This window comes from Alnus glutinosa, chromosome 14, assembly GCF_958979055.1.
Source record: "Alnus glutinosa chromosome 14, dhAlnGlut1.1, whole genome shotgun sequence".
Classification (NCBI taxonomy): domain Eukaryota; kingdom Viridiplantae; phylum Streptophyta; class Magnoliopsida; order Fagales; family Betulaceae; genus Alnus; species Alnus glutinosa.
The window spans coordinates 15,484,455-15,506,283 of NC_084899.1; the positions used below are offsets into that span (position 1 = coordinate 15,484,455).

Below are 21,829 nucleotides of genomic sequence, written 5' to 3' on the forward strand. Positions count from 1 at the left end.
TTTGTATAATTGTATGTAATACCTTGGTCCCATATTGGAAACATGAGGAGTAACTCATATACAATTAGTGGTTTATAAAGATAATCATAAGTGTGAAGTCTCACATTGTCTAGTTATTAAGTGAAACTGAACTTTATAAAAGATTCCATAGAAGCTCTAAATTGACTAGTCCTTTTGGAGTAATAGCACAGAATGTAGTTAGCGTTTTTCCTTGAATCGTTATATTGTACCTTCTCGACCACTTCAATCCTCCAAGCGGGAATTGTTTTAAATTAGAATTTAGGGATTGATATTCACTTGGAGTAGTTCGGCTACCCTTTCGGCCGAATTTGGGGGAATGCCATACCAATCAAGTGGGTAGGCCAACCACCAAGCATGAGCTCACTACATTATTTTTTATTTTTTTTGGTTTTGTTGTCAAGATATATATAGCAATTTTTGGTACGAAAGTTTTACAAAGAAGTAGCACTAGCGTCACGTAGTAATTATGAAAATAAGCATAATTATGAAAAATTAGCACTAGCACTTTGATGCGTTGGCAAATTGACCATGTAAGAAGGGAAGCTAATGTTGCAACTCATGGTTACCAATTATGTCCATTCCTATCATAACCAACGAAATACTTTTGTATTTACACGTAAATTGGTACACCAATCCACTTTGTTCCATTTCGCTCAAATTCCAATTTATTGCATTATATTATTCCATCCGTTTTAACAAGTTTCAGCCACCATTCGTACTTGGCTCTAGTACAACTTTGATAAACTATTTTTTTACACAATAGTGTAATGGAAATGAAATTATGTGTACGATGGTATACACTTATTGTATCATGCAATGAGTAGCTTTTTTCTTTCTGGTCCATATATGCAGTGGACTTTGGCCTGACTAGTGACTAATATTTTACTCCATGTTTCATTTGCTGGAAGTAATTTTATGAGCTTACAAAGTAGAGGATAATCTCATAGAATTTATGCACTTACAACTGTTACAACACCTCTACAAGGTTGATCTACGTTATTAACTCCAAGAACAAGAACATGTCAGAATCTCTTCACCTACACTACTGCAATACCACACGGGATTGGAGGGTACCGGTTACCTGGATTCAATTCCACAAGTTTCTGAGCCTCTTAGGAATGAGCGGCGCCACCAAATCTGGAAGGCTTTGCTTAGATTAGGGCATTCAGTGCCATGCTTGGAGAAACACCGAAACCATTCCATAAACAGCACATACTGATGCTTCAAAGGAAGCGTAAGGAGTGCCTGACCCATAGCTTCCTCCAATGCCTTCATGTCAAGGCCTTTTCTGCATCTCTGCAGCCAACCAAAGTCAGACAGCATTGGGCCAAACCATGCCAGGAGAAGCCCTGATCTTGATTCTGATCGGCAATGCATTTTTCTGGTACCCATTGCAATGAATAGAAGTGCCGAAACCCTGCTGAGCTCGTACCTGACCATTGGAGATGCATTCTCATGCATCTTAAGCAGTTCTCCCTGTTCTGCCCAAATATCCACAAACTCCTCAGCCATTTGCCGGTCAAGCAGAATTTCTAGCAACCAGTTGATGTTATCGACTTGCCTTGCGACGCGTTCAATCAAGGGCCTATCCTTTTCCTTCTTAGCCAATCTCTCATGGGGGATAGTGTCAGAGGCCTCCTCAAACAATCTGACAAGTGAACCCAGACATGACTGGCAAGCAATGTAAAGATCTTCCTCATTGAGATCAGCCTGGTCCTTCTCATAGACTGAACTTTTGCACAGGAGACCCTTGACTAATGACTTTAGCTCATTCCTAGCGTTGGCATCAGTACAACTGGTGATAGACGAAACAAGCTGTCTGGCTAAATGCTGTTGGGAATCTACCAAGTCACGACAGTACAGTCTAGCCAAAATATCTCTAGTTGTAGCATCATTAAACTTAATTTTTGTAAACATGATCCTCAGTTTCTCCTCTTCTTCCTCAGTCCAAGGAACAGCCTCAAGGTACTTTAAACAGGACAAAACTCCATTGCTGAACATAATACCTGCTGATACCTAGTAAGAATAAGAGATGACTTAGTTAAAGAAGCACACAACTGTTATTACATATATTATAGTTGATATTTTGGAGAAGCTTTCTTAACACCATACTTTCAAAGAACTATAACCCCTTTTTTCTTCTTTTTTTATTCCCCCACTTTTGCTTATACGGACTTGGAAGTTGATATTTTGGAGAAGCCTCTCTCCCCAATTACTTTATAGTCGCTCTTCGAACAGATCCATTAATGTAATAAAATCTAATTCTCAATAACAAAATTGTTACAACCTATTAGAAATTTCCCCCGCCAGACATTATGAGGGTGTTCGATGATTTTCATGCTAGTAGTAAGTTTGACAAAAAGCCTTAATGCCACTGTCGTTGCTCTCATTCTAATGAAATCCCGAGCTATTGATCTTAAGGAGTTTCAACCTATTAGTCTTGTGAGTAGAGTTTACAAGATTATTGTCAAAGTCCTAGCCAATAGGTGGAGAAGGGTTGTGGAAAAGATTATTTTGAAGCCCCAGAATGCTTTTGTTAGAGGTAGGCAAATCCTTGACTCCCTGCTCATAGCAAATGAATGTCTAAATAGTAGGATCAAATCTGGTAAGCCAGAGGTTCTTTGCAAATTGGATATTGAGAAGTCCTATGATCATATCAATTGGGAGTTCTTATTACACTTGTTGGGGAGGTGCGGTTTCGGAGAGAAATGGTGCTCTTCGATAGCGCATTGTATTTCTTTGGTGTGCTTTTCTATTTTAGTGAATGGTAATCCTTTCGGATTGTTCAGTAGTTCCTGTGGTTTGAGACAAGGAGATCCTTTGTCACCTTTTCTGTTTGTTATCGTTATGGAGGCCTTAAGTAAAATGCTTTTAGCAACTGTTAATGGGGCTTTATTTAAGGCTTTTCTATGGGATCTAGGCACTCTAATGTGGTTAACATATCTCACATTTTGTTTGCGGATGACACTTTTGTTTTTTGTGGGGCCAATCCTGACCACCTACGCTACCTACGTGGCTTATTTTTACGTTTTGAAGCTATTTCCGATTTGAAAATTAATCTACCCAAGTTGGAATTGATTCTTGTGGGTAATGTCAATAATGTGGATGGTTTGGTTGGTATTATGGGCTGCGAGGTTTCTTATTTGCCTTTGAAGTATTTTGGTCTTCTGTTGAGAGCTTATAAGGCTAATTCTATTTGGGACAGTGTTATTGAGAAGATAGAGCGTCGGTTGGCTTGTTGGAAAATGATGTATTTTTTTAAGGATGGTAAGGTTACCTTAATCAAGAGCACACTTTCCAATTTGCCTATGCATTTCATGTCTCTTTTCCCTCTCCTTGCTAGTGTTGCAAACTGCATAGAGAAGCTACAACGAGATTTCTTATAGGGTGGGCTAGGTGATGAGTTTTTTTAAGGGAGGTTTGGAGGCTTGAAACTTGATATTCAATCGTGCTCTTATTGGAAAATGACTATGGCACTATATGTGTTAGAGAGAGGTTTGGTGGAGCGTTGTGGTAAATATGGCAGCTCGTTGGGTGGGTGGTGTTCTAATGAGATTATTGGATTATATGGGGTGGGATGGAAGAATATCAGGAAGGGTTTGGGGAGTTCTCTAGTCATACTAGATTTGAGGTGGAAGATGCTCCAAGATTAGAATCTGTTTGGCATGACCAGTGGTGTGAGAATCAAGCCCTTAAAGAAGTCTTGGTCTTTGTGGTAGTACTATGAGGTTTAAGGTTCGAATCTTCTTGATTGTAAACAATTCATTGGGGCCAACCCATTGTCGAAACCGGAGTATTACCCAATCCGTGTGGAGCGGGTGCTTTACGCGGGTTCGAGATTTACCTGACATGGGTGGATATACGAACTGGCCCTACCATGGAGGGGTTCCTCGTCATCAAAAAAAGAAGCATTTCCGAATTTATATAGTATTGCTTGCGTTAAGGATGCTTTCGTAGTAGTTCATTTGGAGCTTTCTAGTGGCTCCCATTAGTGGAATGTAAGCTTTATTAGAGGGGCTCATGATTGAGAGGTGGATGTCTTTGCTTCGTTTTTCAATTTATTGTACTCCTTTAGATTTAGACGGGGAGGAACAGACAAGCTTTGTTGAGTCCTCCCCAAAAGAGAGTTGTTTGATGTTAGATCTTTCTACAACATCCTTGTCTGTCATGATGCCACTCCCTTCCCTTGAAATAGTATTTAGCGAATTAAGGTTCCTTTGAAAGCGGCTTTCTTTGCATGGTCGGCCGCCTTCGGGAAGATTCTTACCATGGATAACGTTATAAAGCGGCATGTCATTATGGTCGATTGGTGTAATATGTGTAAAAGGTGCAGTGAGTCTGTAAATCATTTTCTTCTCCATTGTGAGGCTACTTGTGCCTTATGAGGTGCTATCTTCAATTGTGTTGGGATGTCTTGGGTTATGCCTAGACGAGTAATAGACTTGTTTCCTTATTGGAGGAGGTTATATTGTAGCCCTCAAGAGTGCAGCTATGTGAAATATCACCTTTATACTTTTTGTGGTGTCTTTAAAGAAAAAGAAATGATAGAAATTTTGAGGACCGTGCAAGGATGGTGGTGAAGTGCAAGTATTTGTTCTTCAATACTGTTTACCTTTAGATAGCTACGTTTACCTTTGGAAGGGGCTTTTGGGGAGGAGGCCTTGGCAATTAGGGAAGCCATGGAAGAAGATTTTCAACGGGAGAAGATGATTGCGCGCCAAAAGTCTAAAGGAAAAAGGGAGCTACTAAATTTGCATAGCTCCATCAATTATGGTGATGCTAAAGTTCCTTCTAGGAGTAGGAAAGGCAAGACACACATGATGTAGGTTTGTGTGCTTTGGTGGGTGGGTGGTGGGTTGTTTTGTTCTTAGTTGGTTTCTACTGTAGTTTGTTTTGGGGTTTTTCTTCGTTTTCTAGGGGTTCAGGTTTTGTTGGTTCTATTGGGTTTTAGTGGGTTAGCTTTGGTTGTTTCTGTGTATACTTCCTGTATACTTAGGGGCGCCTTATGCTTTCTTTAATAAAGTATTCTTACTTATAAAAAAAAATTTGCTTAGTTTTCATGATTTTCTTTTTTTTTTTTTCTTTTTTTTCCCCCTCCTTCTAACTAGGTTTTTCTCTTTTATACTTCATGTGTACCTGGATTGTGCTTTTATCTTTTTAAGAAAAGAGCAATTGGTACTTCCACGCTCTAGGATAAGGTGAACACATTAAGCTATCTGTCATACCACTGATGTGGCTAGAGAATATGAACAAGTAAGATATGCATAGACAACAAATTTCAGGAAAAGGAAAACCCCAAATCTTATTAGAAGGCCACATTCCTTTATGTAGATACTTTCTTATTTGTATCGCTAATATTTGAACCCATAAAACTTATGCCAATCTTACCACCCCTCCTTCCCCCTTGGGCATGCTCCCTTTTAGACATATCCCAACCCCCTATCCACCCCCAACCAAAAGGAGAGAAAAGAAAGAAAAAAAAGGATAGAGAGATAGAGAGAGTGAGTCTTTTATCTCATTGAACTACAAACATGAACGATAAAGTGTGAGACTTCCAGAACCTAACCAAAGACTGAAGCAAAAACAAGAGAAGCAAAAGCTAAACAGGGAATTGTATGATGTTACTGATATTTATGCATGGAAGAACATTAGACACCTGATCAGTTCATAATAAGGCTTGTTTGACATAACAAGAGAAGAGGTCAATCTTGTCACTAAGCTTTCAATGCAATTAATAGAAGTAATCCTTTTTAAATGAGGAAAAGCCAAAGATGAAGTGACTAAGAAAATTGGAGCAATTTTATATTTGTACGAAAAGCTTGTTCGATCAGAAAAGGTTACTATGCAGATATGGAAATTTTTGTTTGGGAATTTCCAGCATAAAAATTTGGGGCCAGAGGACAGTCCATTAACCCTTTCCCACAAATCATAAGACAAGTCCAGACTACATCCATGTTTTTCTGTTTCCTATGTACGAAAGCACTTTTTAAGTTTATTCTAACAAACAGATTGATTTCAACCTCCATGTTTTATTTGGTCAATTTTCCAACATCCATTTGATATTTGGTATCTGATGAAGAAACAAGGTTTAATAATTGTCAAGTTAATTTTTTTCATTCACTGTTTAGTCTTCATAGGCACCAGTAAGGGTCGTGCAGCTTGGTTCGGCTGGCTGGTCAATGGGCCAACCTAAGTACCAAACTAACCTAGACAGTTTCTCAAACAAACAACTCAGCAATGAACCAGTACATTAACATGTTGAACGAAGCCAAAATGAAAGTAAACAGCTGAGGTCAAGTTGATTTTGAAGCCAAAAGAATATCATTGTACGCTTGTGACAATGCAAAAATAAAATTTTATTTAGATTTTGGAAAGTTTGATACTCATCAAACTACTAAAGCTGGAAATCATTTTTTTTTTTTAAAGTAAACTACAAAAGCTGGAAATCATAATGGCATGAAACATGTAATTTGCTGGTGTATAATCCAAAGTAACAAAGTTTTCATCTAAATCCCAAATATGACACATTCTAAACTAAGTTACTTCCACGAAACGCTCTTAATAGACCAAAAAAAAAAAAAAAAAAAAAAAAAAAAACCCTTACTATAACAAATTTTGTAGTGAAGCATAAGCATGTAGAGTAGAGTTGTAGCTATTCCAAGTATGAAATAAAATGCTTAATGGTTCACACCCCCCTATTTATTCCAAGTATGAAATAAAATAAAATGAAATAAAACCATGTAGGCTGCACATGGTGCTGCAACCAAGCACCTGGTTAAAATGTTTTCTGGTGGACAGCTATTTGCATAGCCATTAGCCAAAAGAAATCTCTCAATGATCAGATTTATAAATCTCAATTTAAAAAATAAAAATGATGCATTTTGAAGGGGATTTTTTTTTTTTTTTGGTCATGAATTGCACATTTTATCCATCCAGCTTTCAATCCATGTTTTGCGAGGAAATAACAAGAATCTTAATTGAAAGCTATGAGATTGGCGACTAAAACCAAAACTGAAAAATTAATTTTTCAGTAGATAAACTGAGCTCCACCAAAATTCATCAAACTCATAGGCCTGATTTCCTCGAAATGGCAGGGATCATATTTCCACCTAAAGCCGTAGTCCTTTCAGGACAAAATCTCACTCAAATACAAATATTCTAGTCCATCAAATTTGCAGCCACCCCATTCCTATACATACTATTTCAAGCAACATGCATATAGTCTAACTCAAACTACAAGTATTCCATTGTTACATACCATCAAGATATCCCGATACATATACCAAACCAAGCAAAACTTCAATCACAAAAGGCGCAAGAATTTCAAAGAAATCCCCTCTCAGGCATTACTATAAGCACAAGAACCCGCAAGAAAAACAATTCCAACAAAACCCAGAAACAAAAAATTCAAACTACGATAAAAATAAAGAAAACCCAAATGCCACAAACCTCGAGTATATCGATGCACCGATACGCTCCGATCTTCAAGAGCCGCCTTGGAATATCGTCCTCGAACATCAGCTCGATGGTCTCCTTAAACACCCCAAGATTGTCCACCTCCGGGACCTCAATCCTGCACATCTTCGCCCCGGAAGACGACCCGCTCAAATTCCTCTTATACTCTTCGATCAAAGCCCCGAACAAATCTGAACTCGCGCTCAGAACCTCCGAGTTCAGCTCCAAGACCAAGAACCCACCGTTCTTCCCTCTCAAGTTCAACCTCACGTCGAAGACAGCCTCGTTCTCGGGGCTCGCGGAGCTCAAGAACGAGCTCGCAGGCGGGGCTCGGAAGCTCTGGGATTTGGAACGGGGTGTAGAGGAATCGACAGCTACAGGGGTATCTTCTTGGATGGAATGGACGGTGGGATCGGAGTCGATGGGGGAGACGCGGCCAGGGGACAAGATCCGGCGAGGGTCGATCCGGGTCCGACCAACGAAGCCAAGCCCGGATTTGGAGCTCTGGGGCGAGTTGGGGACCGAGTTGGTGCTGGGTTTTGAGAGGGTCTCGGACTTGGTGGGAAGGGACTTTGCGCGAGAGAGAGAGAGGTTTTCGGGACTTGCCGGTGGCACTGCGAATGAGCAACACCATGATCCGCGGAGGACCGGGCCTTCCCGACGGGACCCTGGTTTCCGGCGGGCGGAACCGTCCATTTCGGGGTGACTCGGATGGCGAACGAGGACTGACTCAGAGTACGAGTCCCAGGGAGAGAGAGAGAGAGAGAGAGTGTGTGTCAGTGTATGTTTGTATGAGAGTGAGTGAAACCATGAAAATGTTTACAGCATTGTTTTGTCGCTGCTCCAGAGAGAGAGAGAATATGTAGGTGCCCTTGGTTTTCTTGGGAATCGTGGACAGTTTTGGAGTTTAGTTCGGTATGTTAGTTTTAGTTTTAGTCAAGGAATTTATATATATATTATTTTCCTACAACTCCATTTTAAAAAAATAAAATAAAATAAAATTATCCATTAGCATTTCCACTCCTAGTGGCTATTTTAACTACTCAAAACAAATATTTTCTATTTTAACTTATATTTTTTTAATACAAAATTATCTATTTAACTCTCTACTTTATTAATATTTTGAGAAAAAGAGAAACAAATAATAATAATAATAATAATAATAAAAAAAAAAAGTAAACATTGTCCTTAATATTTATACACTCAATATATACAGTAACGTAAGTTTAATGTAACAAACCATTTTATTTTAAAAAATCTTTTGAAAGCAACAAACTAACATCAGCCATTTAAAATATAAAAAATGATATTTTTACATCTCTTATGCATATTTTATACATTTTATTTTTAAATTTACATTTGAATTTATAAAATTCATATTAAACTTTACAAATTTAACTGTTGATTTGAAACTTAATTGTACGTAGATATATAATAAATATATATAAAATGTAAGCGTGTCTTTTCTTTTAAAGATGTTACATTTTAATAGAGAATTGCAGTACGTGGAAAATTGATAGTTTTTTTTCTCATCAAGCAATGATTATGAGGAGAAATAAATTGGTGTACTTTTTGGGCTTTTGATTGCCTCTTGGAATGGGAAAGGCATCGGTCCAGGTTGTTTGGTCCTCCTCTAGCAAATAGGATCTCGTGCTTCAAATTATTCTTCGATGGAAAAAGTTGGAATTGCTTTAAAATAACATGACACACTTTAACCTAAAAAAAAAAAAAAAAAAAAGTTAAAAGTATCATTCATTGTCACTAAGAGCACGCATTACTTGAGGCGATTAGGACAAGCTATCCTAATTTGACACTGATTTACAGCAAATTGATGTCAAATCCTTAACCAATTAAGATTTGAACAATATGGCTCTAATTAATTGATGTAGGACGCTCCCGAGAATATATATTTCTATTTATAGAATAGATAGGTTACAAATCTAGCAAAGGCTTTGAGTTAGACCACTTAAATTCTATCTATTATATAAATAATAAATAATAATTAAAAAAAAAAACTACGTTTGAATTGATCTTATTCTTTATTTAATAAAAATTTAAATTTTTTATTTGTTGAGTAATAACTTTAAGTCTTCAATAAAATACTGCTCGTATAAATTAAATAGCAATAACCTTTCTTTTTCAAGAAGCATGCGCTTTTCGAGAAAAAATTGCAAAACGCTTTCGAGAAGTAATCCTGAGACAGATGTAGGACGCTAGCTGCCGAAAAATGATCGAAGCGATCCCAAGTCAGATGTAGGACACTCCCGAAACATGATCCCAATCGCTAAGCCTCATCCGAGAAACGATCGCTGATGACGAATATTCTAGAAGGGAAATCCGTGACTGCCAAGCTGAAGATTTGATTTGCTTTTATAATTTAGAATTTTACTTCCTTTTAAGATCATAATTATTTTCTTTTCCTTACTAGGATTAAGTTTACATCTTTTCCTAGAACTAGGTTTACTTTCTCTTCAAATTTGTTTCAATAAGTATAAGATGTAGTAGCAAGTAAACAAAAAACTCCTTGAATTGTTAATCAAATTTGAGAATTTCTCACCATTCTGCAAAGTTTATTGTTCCTTTAAGCCTACGGGTTTGTTTTATCTTTTGGTCAGACCTTTCTAGCTGTTGTTACCAAGTCTTTCGTTTCGTCATTAATTATTATTAATTCAAGGTTAAAGAAAAGTTTAAAGTCTCCTATCCTAAAAAAACTAGGTACTTATAATAAGCCCTAACGTTTCATTATGGATGAAGATGTTAAGCACTCCATAGTATCTTTTAATCATATAATAATTTTTAATATAATTTAATAACTTAAAATTATAGGTTTGAGTTAAGAATTTCTTTTATGTTCCTTGCATGCATCATCACATCCTCATGATGCAATGGAATGATACTATTGGTTTTAATATAAGACAGCGACATTCTCCAACATGTTTTTGTTCTAATTTGTCCTCATGTCTTACTTTATGATTTTCGTCTTAAGCTATGGATTTTGCTATTCTTGGCGAATGTCTATGCTTCAATTGGCCTAAACGACAAGGCATCTCTCTTTCTTTCTTTCTTTTTCTCCTATGCAAGGACAGGGCATCTCTTGATTCCTATACGGTTATACCTTACGAAATCAAAGCATGACCGTTGGTTTTATTGGTTAAATCCATGGTTAAAAGTGCGCAAATCAGTCATATTAATTTCTTGATGATACAATAGATCACATGGCTGCTTTCCTACAATTAACACGTGAAAGAGGGAGAAGATGAGATCGAAGTCTTATTAGAGTGTCAGCAGGAATAACTCCGATACTTAAATTAGTAAGAGTAATCACTCCATAGTGTTCCGAATGAGAATGAAGAAATAACATATTCATTACTTGCATGGGTATTCTCTTTGTATGGCGGAGCTATAGCCGTTTTATTGAGTTAGCCAAGTGTCATCGGCTAATTGTTATCCCTTGTCGTACAAGAGTGTGTTCGCTAACAAGCTAACGTCATTGCCTACTTTTTTCCAAAAATCATGAAACAGTTACCGTGGGAAGATATCCTCTACAACCCCCTACTTGTCATTTGAGTAATATACGCTCTTTGAGCCTTCTCGTCCTCTTTGTAGCGTGTGACTTTGACTTGGACCTACATTCTCAAATGAGAAATACTACATGCATTCTAACTCCCACACTCACACTCTATAGTGTGACTTTTAAAATAATCATTAAATCAAAATTCAATAGTGATCCATCCAAAATTCAATGATAATTTTAAAAATCACATCAATGAATGTGAGAATAGGAGTGAGAATGTGTGTAGCATTACTCTTCTCAAAGTGACCAGTGTCGGTATATCATTTCTATTTTTTTTCTTAATTTCGGTAAACGTGCTGTACAGGTGGCTTTAATTTGCTAGGATCTTGGTCTCAATTATAAAAAATTTCACTTCCTTATGACTTAGAGATAATCAAGAGAGAAAGGACTAAGACATGAGTTTTTGATTCTTTTCAACGAAGTCTTTCCGTAAATGAGATTTGGCATATATCTCCCTTCTAAAGGCTAATCTTTTCATGCAGAAACATGTCAATTTCTTGATGTAAAAGTTGTCGTCACGGTTCTAAAGCATATAAACTTCATGTTGAAAACGGGTGGAAAAGGAATACATGGAGGCTCTAGTCTTACGTGAATGTCGTTAGATTCTAGAACTATTAGTCTTCTAGACTGTAATTTTTATTTTTTATTTTTTATTTATTTTTTACTTATTTGTTTTATCATTCATATTATATTACCACTTGTCCTAAAAACTTAAGTTAATAGAAAGAGGTAAATTGAATCAATTAATCAATATTTCAACACTCCTCACGTGTGAGTTCAAACTACCATTTTAATAGGTGAGACCAAACACATGGATATTTAATTGAAATAGAATAAGTAATAGAGTCAAAGTTCAAACTCAAGACCTTTGACTCTAATACAAAGTCAAATAATCACTTGTCTCAAAAACTTGTGCCAAAAAAAACAAAAAAAAAAAAAAAGATAAATTAAATCATTTAATCAATACTTTACCAATAACTATCTATCAATCAAACCAATCAAACCGTAAAAGTGTCAAAGAGGAGGCATCCTATTGATGGGAGCCGTTGTAGGGCCTTGTAATATGGACTCCCTATTAACAGAAGCGTTAATCTTATCCCCATGCAGTACCCAATCGGTATAACCCTTCAAGATTCCCGGGCCCGTCATCAAATGGTCGTATACAACTTCCTGCGTCAATGTCTTGCTCATGCGACACCGGTTACATGGACACAAAATGAAGCCTGGTGTTTTGGTGTTGCTAAATGCAAATTCCAGAAATGCTTCGATGCCATCTAGATGCTCTTTTGAACCTCTAGACATTCTCATCCAACTCTTGTCCATGGCTTGACTACAAATGAAAATTCACATGAAGAACAGTAATTTTTTTTTTTTTTCTTGAAAAAAAAAAGTGTCTTGATAACATATGCACTTCACTCTACATAACAAATGAAAATGGACTCTTGATAACAAATGTTTTTAGGATCTATATATATATATATATATTAATATTAATTTGGTTAGAAATGTCCACTGCATTTGTTGTCCACGATTGAAACTTCCTTCCTTGTCCTTTCATACTAAACACTAAACAGAGCTTTCACTTCATCTAGGAAAAAGAATTTCAAATATTCAATGAAAATGAATGATGAGCCCCCTTGCTGGATGATTAGTAGTAAGTCACAATTTTAGGCCTTGGAAGTATGGAAAAGGCTATGAAGGAGGGACCTTTCGTGATCACAGGACTTCAACATTTGTTATTATAAAGGGAAAATGGTAAGGGTAATCATAAAATCTGTTGGTGCTCTTCTTGCTGGATAGATTTAGCAAAAAGATCTCTCCACCCAACAATAGATCATTAAAAATAATAATATGAGGAATGGAAACAGGTTATAAAATGTGGCTCTCTACCATTAACACACTTTTCAAAACAAATACTGTAACATTTATCAAAAGACAAGCACAATGCACAAAACACTATTTAAAAATTAAAACACAATACACTTTTTTAAAAAACTCCCCACACCTTCGTATAGGAATTTCTTGAAAACACATGCTCATATAACTCTTCATAATGAAATAATCAAAAGAATACCCGAAGAAAATTCAAAGCCTAGGAACCCAACTCAACTCAAACTCAACTCAACTATTGCTACTACTTTTGCTGAACACAACTAGGATTAGAGTATTATTAATTGTTGTCTAATTTCTTATTAGGATTCTAGAGTTAATATCTTGAATCAAAATGGTATCTCATACTCTGTTTTTCTTTCAAGTTTTTTCAATTCAGAAACTTCATATTACCTGAAACTGACAATATTCACATGGTATAATTTTGTAGATTTTCTTGTGTAAAATATTCCTCATGATCAAATTCAAAAATGAAACTTTGAATAAGCTTTGATATATGCAAATTTCGGCACTTTGAGAAGAAATTATGATATATAGGGAAGCTAAAGAAAATAAAATGAGATAAAGACTTGTCATTGATGTGTTTGTGTGTGTGTGAATCAAATTGTACCAAAGCAAAGCAGCCCAAATAAGCTTTTGATGCTAGCCACGAGCTCAATTGGCGAACCAACAAAGCCTAGCGCCAACGTACCACATACTGGATATAGGAGTTTATCAAGCCCCTGTACATGTACTAGAAACCCAAACAAATATGTTGTTCCAGGTAACTAGGCCACCAACTTCCCACCACCCAAAAGGGGAAAAAAAAAATGGGGCAAGCTTCAGTAAGAATACAAAATCACAGATACTAACTGCAAATCCATTGAGTCAAGGGCATGGGTTTTTTTTTTTTTTTTTGCAAAGTTAGCTGTTACCTTGTGATCAGAAAGAATTGAGGAATCCTCAAACTATGCTGTTAGTTTCCAGTTTCTAGGGATACAACTTGCAAACTATTTTATGAGGTTGGACCACACATGTTATTGTTTACATAAGACATATAGCAATCTTGCATGTTTAGATGGGCAAAGAGTTCTTTTCTTGAGAGTTTTTACTAAGACATTTCATCAAACATATGATAGACAAATTTTTCTAGGGGGTTTTCTCAAGAAAATTTCACATGGCTATTACACAAGTTCAAACGAAAAACAATGAAATTTCTGGAACACACACATCACAGAGAAACAAATGAGAGAGAAGAGATAGATGTTTTCTGAACCAATCCCTAACCCCACAAAGAAAAGCACAATTATATTATGGGCATGATTGTTTCGTTATGGGCATGATTGTATCTATCTCAAATATCCAGGATCATAACAAGTTACAACCCAAAAATTCAAAACCCCAAAAGCCTGTAAACCAAATACACACTAAAACAAACTCACATATAAGTACATGTAACTCGAACCCACAACAACAACAAAAACCCCAAAATCCAAACCATATCATCCCCACAAAAGGCCAATCAAACACACAATCCGACGGCCCAAAACCAGAAATTAGAGTTACAAAGGTATATTTACCGGAAAATTTTCGATCAAGATTGGTTCGATTGCAGAACGCTAAACCGATCGTCCTGATTTGGTTTTCAGAGCTGGGGATTTTGAGACCGAGAGACCGAGAATGCGTGGAAGAGGAAAAGATAGCGCTCGCCTGATTTGGTTATTGGGAATCCGTGGTCGACACCGAGTGAGAGAGTACAGTGATGAAAAAACAAGGCGGAAATAAAGCTGAAAAAGAAACGAAAGCGCGCGATTTAAGAAAAATTTGGGCAGCGTCTGTTTCTAGAAAGGACGTGAATATTTCACGTCGTTTTTTACTAAGAAACGACGTGAATTATTCATGTCGCTTAATAAAACGTCATAAAAGTATTCATTTTTAACGACACTTGTTTTATTCTTTTGAAGTCTTAACGACACTTGTTGGTAAAGGACGTTAGATTTATAAAAGTTGTGTCCTTTAAGTATAAGGGACGCAAAAATAACGTCGTTTATTTTTAAATGACGTAAACCTAAAAAATAATGGTTTGTTTGAAATGACGAAAAAAAAAAAACCCAGTGATATGAAAATTACTACTAGTCTACTAGCACTTAAATGGACGGAAAAAAAGAGCACGTGATAGCTATTGGTGCTAAAATGACGGGAAAAAAAAAATGGAACTTTCACGTGCAAAGTAGTCACTTAAAATGTCCAAAACGCTCCAATTGTAGTCGTTAAATTGACTTAGATTAATACCCTTGATGTAAAAAAAAATATGCGACAAAAAGAATCCATGTAACAAGCGATGGAATTTATTATCTTACCTTTTCTCACAATTTCCCAGCAACCAAGCAGAGAACAATCACTTCTGAAATTGTTGTATCAGAAGCCATGAAACAATAATCAAACTGGAAAGCGAAATTCAAGAAAATGAAACCCAGAAGGCATAATAGTTCCTAAAAAATTACACGTCTTTTAACATTTTGATAACATTTTGATCATTAGGTGTATGCAAAGTGGTGATTTGGAGAGTGCCTAGAAAGTGTTTGATGAAATGTCTGTCAGACTTAAATTAGGGGGCTGGTGATAATGACATGAACTTGATCATCTCAAACGGTTTTTTTTTTTTTTTTAGACGGTTTTCATCATCTCAGTTTGCAATAATCAGTTTCTTAACTGGATAGAAAATGAATTGATTTGGATTCTGAGCCTTTTGGATCATGAATCTGTTTTTGCTTTTATATATTGATCGTAAATTGATGATGATCATGAATCTGTTTTTGTTGCTACTATTTCAAACTTCTGTTCTTTCCCCGGTGCCGAGAATCCTCATCGTCCTCCTCAACATCTTTCAATCGCTTAGCAGGCCCACCAATGGGCAACGTGCTGCTCTCCAGTATGCTCTTCACGTCATATCTGCTCATGTCAAAGTTTGTTACTGCATTCAGCCCGCGGAACTTTATGGCAGCCATGTCATAAGCCTCCGCTGCTTCCTCTTGAGTGCCTACATTAACAACATCATTAATTTCTATAAAAGAAATTCATATATATATATATATATATCCCATTTTCATTTTCATTTTCATTTTCAAATTAACATGAAGATTAAGATCATATATATATAACTAACTGAAAGTTCCCAAGTAGAGGTCTTTGTTCCCTGCAACTCTTCCAACCCTTGCTTGCCATCGTCCATGCTGGTGGTGTCTGTCACAAAACCAAATAACAAGCTGTATAATTAACAACATTCATCATACTATACCCTGTCAATGGCGAAATACAGGATAGCTATTTGATTAGAATCATTATCTTCTCATGCATATTAATTAATTAATTACCTTGTTAGTTGTTACTCTATAAATGGATGCACCCCGCGAAAACCCACTACTCTTCCTGCACCAAAAACAGATTCATGTCATTATAACCGGCCCCTAATTAAGTCTCTCACACATTTCATCAAACACCCTCTGGCCACTCTCCAAATCACCACTTTGCACACAGCCAATGATCAAAATGTTGCCAGACGTGTAATCTTTGAGAACTATTATGCATTTTGGGTTTCATTTTCTTGAATTTCACTTTTCAGTTTGATTATTGTTTCATGGCTTCTGATAGATAATAAATTTCATCGCTTATCACATGGATTCTTTTTGTGATAGCAAAATGTCGTACGGATAGCAAGAACTGGCCGGAGAAATCGTTGCCGGAGAAAGGTTGAAGAAGAAGACTTCCTTTCTTTAATATATATATATATATATATAATTTTTAATTTTTTTAAGGTAAAATAAAAAAACGACGGCGTTTTTATTGAGTTGCCTAACTTTGCTAAATGGTGACTTAGTCTAACGGAAATAGCAAAATTGAACAGAAAAGATAAGGAGGGATCAAATTTAAAAACGCAAAAAAATTAAAAAGTAAATGTTTAAAATTAAAAAGTGAATAATCATTTTCAAATCGAATGACAATTCAGAAGTTTATTATTCATTTACAAAATAATAAAAAAAAAAAAAGGTGAAATGGTTTAACAACTAAGCTGTTTTTTTGGGATCACATTTCATAAAGTAGGATCATTTATTTCGAATATCCACTCCTTGTGTCGACGTGTAAAAACACAAAAGAAGATCGTAGGTTGGAATCCCTATTACTCACGTCCATGATTGTTCCATAGACTTCTTATCTCCTTCAACGTAATCAAGGGCGGCGTGACACGGTGACAGAAAACCCAAACCGACAATTAAACAGCGATCCCAATTCCCAAACACACACGTGTACCCAACAAGCCCCTATATAAATATCTCCCTTCAACGAATAGAAAATACTGCACGCACTCGTGGCATGCACGGATTGGCTTGGGCACCACACAGTAACACGCAAGGTGTCGGCCGAATAAAACTCCCTCAATTTCCTATTATGGAGAAGCCAGCACGTGGCGTCTGACCCAGAGAGTTTCCCACAATTGGCACGAGGTAATCGCCACACGCCACGTGTCTAATCAAACCAGCCCCAGCGCGCCACGCACACCGAACCCATTCGGTGCTCGGTCGACACGTAACGTACATATCGTGGTGCAGTAGCTCTCGTGGTACTATATAAAGGTTGTTCCAATCTGATTAATGGGGAGGCGTTAATTAGTGTTTGTTTGTTTTTGGCGCTAGAAATGGAAGTGGAAGGAGCGTCGGTGGTAAGGATTGCTAGGAAATCATCCATAGAAAGCGAGCCAAGGACTTTGGGCATTCATCAAATCCAGTATGCAAGGGTAATTAAGTTTTTTTTTATATAAATGCATTTGCTAATTAATTAATCTTTTTTTTTTGTGTTAATTAATTTGAGAGACAGATTTTTTTTTTTTATTTTTTTATTTTTTATGGGTTTGTGATGAATTTTGAGGATGTTAATTAATTAATTTGGTGATAGGAGGCAGCTGAGAATGTGGTGAATACAAGGAGCATAGAAGATGCGATGAGTATTTTCACCAAGGTAATTAAGGCTCCAATAAACTTTAATTTGATACTACGGTTTAACTTTTTTTGTTCACTTACTATTTATGAGCTTTCCTTTTATTCATTTCAATTATATTAGATACATCTATGTACGTGTGTGTGTGTGAGAGATAAACTGATTTTCTCTAAATTGGATTGAAAGTAAATAGTAATGTGATGTCTTCCTTAACATTTAAGAATTACATGTTTTAAATTAGTGTATGAGAAGTATGTTAGTGCAATTTTTGGTATGGTGCACGTTCACTGCAAAACAGATAAAGTTAAGGGAATGCGTCGGGAGTTGATCGGCGTTCCTCCTCGTGATACTTAAGTTAATACCTGAATGTAAAGTATATTCGAACATAATAATTAAAATTAGTCCCCTTCATAGGCTAAGGTTTCGGCCTATTTATAGGCTAAGTGATAAATATCTTCATTGCATTAGGGTTTCGTTTCTTTGTTCTCCTTCGACGTAGAAGTGTCGCCAGAATCTCACCTCAATACGGAATCGTCTTCTTTCTAAACTGAGGCTATTTCCTTAACCGTCTCGAGGCTTGATTCCCAACAACAAATTTGAGATCAGTGTTAATCCCGAATTTTTAGGGACCGTGCACGATTCCGAAAAATCTGGAATCGTGTATAATCGGATTTTTAATATACTGTGCTAGTTTCGGGATAGTACATTCCTGAGACTCTAGATATTTTACTCTCGTGGGTCAACATCTAATGGGCCTTGAGCCCATATTTTCACATGGGCTAAGGTGGGATCAGAGGCTCGTAGTTTCCAACGTGGGCCAGGCCTAGTGGGATTATTCCCAACAAAATCTATGCTCTTTTTTTTTTTTTAATAGCGTATAATAAAATTTCTTTTTATTCGGTTTATGCTATTAAGAAAATATGTATTTTTCACATGTTCAAATTGGAGAAAAATATGTCCCATAACAAATAGCTAAGCATGGTTGAGGTAATTGTTTCCATGATATATAGATCTCTACGATCAGAGAGAGAGAGAGAGAGAGAGAGAGAAATTAATGATGGATGTGTATCCAATTATGAAACAAAATCCCTTACCATGCACCATTAGTTTGAGGTTTGAACCATGAAGTTTTGCAGGAAATTAAAGGGGCTCACTTTCTTAATTAAATTTTATATAATGTCAACATTTTGATAATTTGTTTGTGAGAAAATAACGAAAAACTTGGTTAATTCTAAAGTACTGATGTCTCACGTTCCCAGGTTTAGGTGTTTAATTATACTGAATTTTATTTTATTATATTTGAAAAAGTTGTTTTTGGTTGGATTTTTAAGTTGAAATTAACCCAACTTATAAATAATAATAAAATTAAATAAATCTAAACCATTCCAACATAATTTTAAAAAACAAATTTTTTTGGTATTCACAATTTTAAATATAGTAGAATATAATACAAAAAAATAAAAAAAAAATAAAAAAAATCAAACTCTAGTATGTTCACATAATTAAGAATTTGCAATTGACTGTGAGAATTTTTTTTTGAATTAGTATCATTTTGCATTTATCTTGTTTATCAATATTTCACAAACAACAGATCGAGCTGTATATCTAACTAAGCTTCTTTACGTAAAGACATGCATACTTCTATATACATAGATAGATATTTATTTCTAATATTATCCGAATAAATGTATATATATTGTTTAATTAATTTGGATGAAAATTGATTGGTTGAAGTGAATTATTTATGTGACCGATCGATGGATGTGCATGCAGGGATTGGAGCCAGTTGTTAGTTGTAGTGTTGCAATTAGGTCAAGCTGGCATAATGGAAATACAAATTATATGGATAAAAGTGATCATCAAGGGCTCGAGTGTGATTCGGGTGAAGGAGACCATGATCTACAATTACCAAAACCCTGCAGGGATGTAGCATCAGCACCTTTCTGATGATCATTTTGCATGTATGTATGTAAGATACGGTAACATGCATGACATGTCACCGTCAAGAAAATATACGATATTATATGGAGAGGGAAAACATCGATCAATGAGCTTAATTAATTCACTGATAATCACCAACAGATCCATTGTTAACCCTGCAAAAAGAATAAAACATGCAATGACGTTTTTTTTTGTTGATCAATATTGAAGACAAAACATGAAAAAGGTCTAATATATCCAAGAAAAACATGCATTTAATGTTTCCCATAAGAAATATTAAACAATTAAAAAAGGAGGGTCTATTATGAAATAGGCAAGAAAATTATAATTTAGCCCCTCAAATTGCCAATCGTTTTGTAAGTAGCCTAAAAAATTGCCTACGCTTGAATTCTAACCTTCCAAACTATCAAAACGTTTCAAAAAAGCTTATTTTGTCAAAATATGCTTCTATTACCCTTGTCACGTGTTATTTTTCAATTAAAAAATAATAAAAATTAAATTTTAAAATAGAACTAAAAAATAAATAAAAAAACCAAAATTTTATTTTATTACTATTATTATTATTATTAAAAAAAGGAAAATTCTAGTTTTTTTGATTTGATTTTATTTTTTGATTTGATTTTATTTTTTTTATTTTTTTTTATTTTATTATTTTTTTTTTTTTTTAAGTATTGAAAAATAACATGTGTAAGTAGTATTATAGGCATATTTCAATCAAATTAGCCTTTTTAAAACGTTTTGGTAGTTTAAGAGGTCCGGGCGTTGGTAGTTTGTGGGGCTATTTGCAATACAGCTGACAGTTTAAGGGGCTAAATTGTAATTTTTTCAATAGACAGAAAAGAGAAAAGGGTGAAAGCAAGATAATTTTGATCAAAATGAACAACTCAATTATCTTTCAAAAAGGCAAAGAAAGGAAAGGAACAACATGAAATTTGGATCGCCAAAATTGGTAAATTATAATGTACCCATTATGGAAATAAGAGTTATAAGAGCTCAAAAGACGAGTTACAAGATGATAAATTAAATTTATTGTTAATGTAAAAGTAAAAAAAAACTTGTAACATTTAGACTAATTCTCTATAAATAGTCTTATACACAATCAAATAAATAAAAAATGAAAGATGTAGCAAACAAACAAAGGCTTTGACGTGTGAATGTAAGCCATAGGCCAAACCACTTTAATTGTGTATTTCTCTTTCTTATTCTCAACTCTTTCCTAAAGTATGTGATCTTATACCCATTCAAATCTAATCGTAGTTGTTTAGTGAATTTTGGTAACCCTAAAATAGGATGGGAAGAAAAAATACTTAATGTAACTACCAACTTGGAAAACATGATTTGGGTAATTAGAACTATGTTTGTTGGGTTCAACTAAATATTAAGAGTAATGATTCATTACCACCTAAATATACAACTTTTCACCATCTTGTCTATGTGGCAAGGTGGTCCCCCACCTTAATTTAATTTTAAAAAATAAAAAAACTCAAAAAATAGTGGGGGACCACCTTGCCACATAGGCAAGGTGGTGAAAAGTTGTATATTTGAGTGGCATTGAATCATTATTCAAATATTAAATTCAAACAACAAGAACCATTATCAGTGAAAATTCTGGTTGTCAAGAACCATTATTGATGTGTGTAAATAATGGGGGGAAAACAAAGACTATATGATCTGTATTTTGCAGAATTCCAAATGAATAGGGAGAATTTCTTTTAATCAATTTTGAGATTTTTCATAAATTTCAAAAAAAAAAAAAATCAATTCAAATGAAAAACAATTAAATAATTTTGGGTTAAACAAACAGGCATTTGGCCCTCTATACCAAAAAGTAAGACAAGCTCCAATTTCTACAACACTACACAACTAAACCTACTAAGTTTTCAAAAACAATTTGAGTCCCATCAGAATTTTTTTTACTGGAAATCCTCTTATTAAAAAAAATACACCAAACAGCAAAGCTTTTGATTTTCAAACAAA

The 21,829-nt window shown here is 35.4% G+C and overlaps 2 protein-coding genes across 2 annotated transcripts; one reads left to right on the forward strand and one right to left on the reverse strand.

Moving 5' to 3' along the window:
* Nucleotides 1-889: 889 nt before the first annotated feature.
* On the reverse strand, nucleotides 890-8,361 carry LOC133857313 (BTB/POZ domain-containing protein At2g13690). Its single transcript, XM_062292530.1, has 2 exons — nucleotides 7,471-8,361; nucleotides 890-2,037 (listed from the first exon to the last, which is right to left on the reverse strand). Exons 1-2 carry the CDS (start codon nucleotides 8,170-8,172, stop codon nucleotides 1,099-1,101), a joined length of 1,641 nt encoding a protein of 546 aa, XP_062148514.1. The 5' UTR covers nucleotides 8,173-8,361; the 3' UTR covers nucleotides 890-1,098.
* A 9,222-nt stretch (nucleotides 8,362-17,583) lies between these two features.
* Nucleotides 17,584-19,949, forward strand: LOC133858147 (uncharacterized). The gene is made up of 3 exons (XM_062293600.1): nucleotides 17,584-17,711; nucleotides 17,870-17,932; nucleotides 19,685-19,949. Exons 1-3 carry the CDS (start codon nucleotides 17,613-17,615, stop codon nucleotides 19,856-19,858), a joined length of 336 nt encoding a protein of 111 aa, XP_062149584.1. The 5' UTR covers nucleotides 17,584-17,612; the 3' UTR covers nucleotides 19,859-19,949.
* Nucleotides 19,950-21,829: the final 1,880 nt, after the last annotated feature.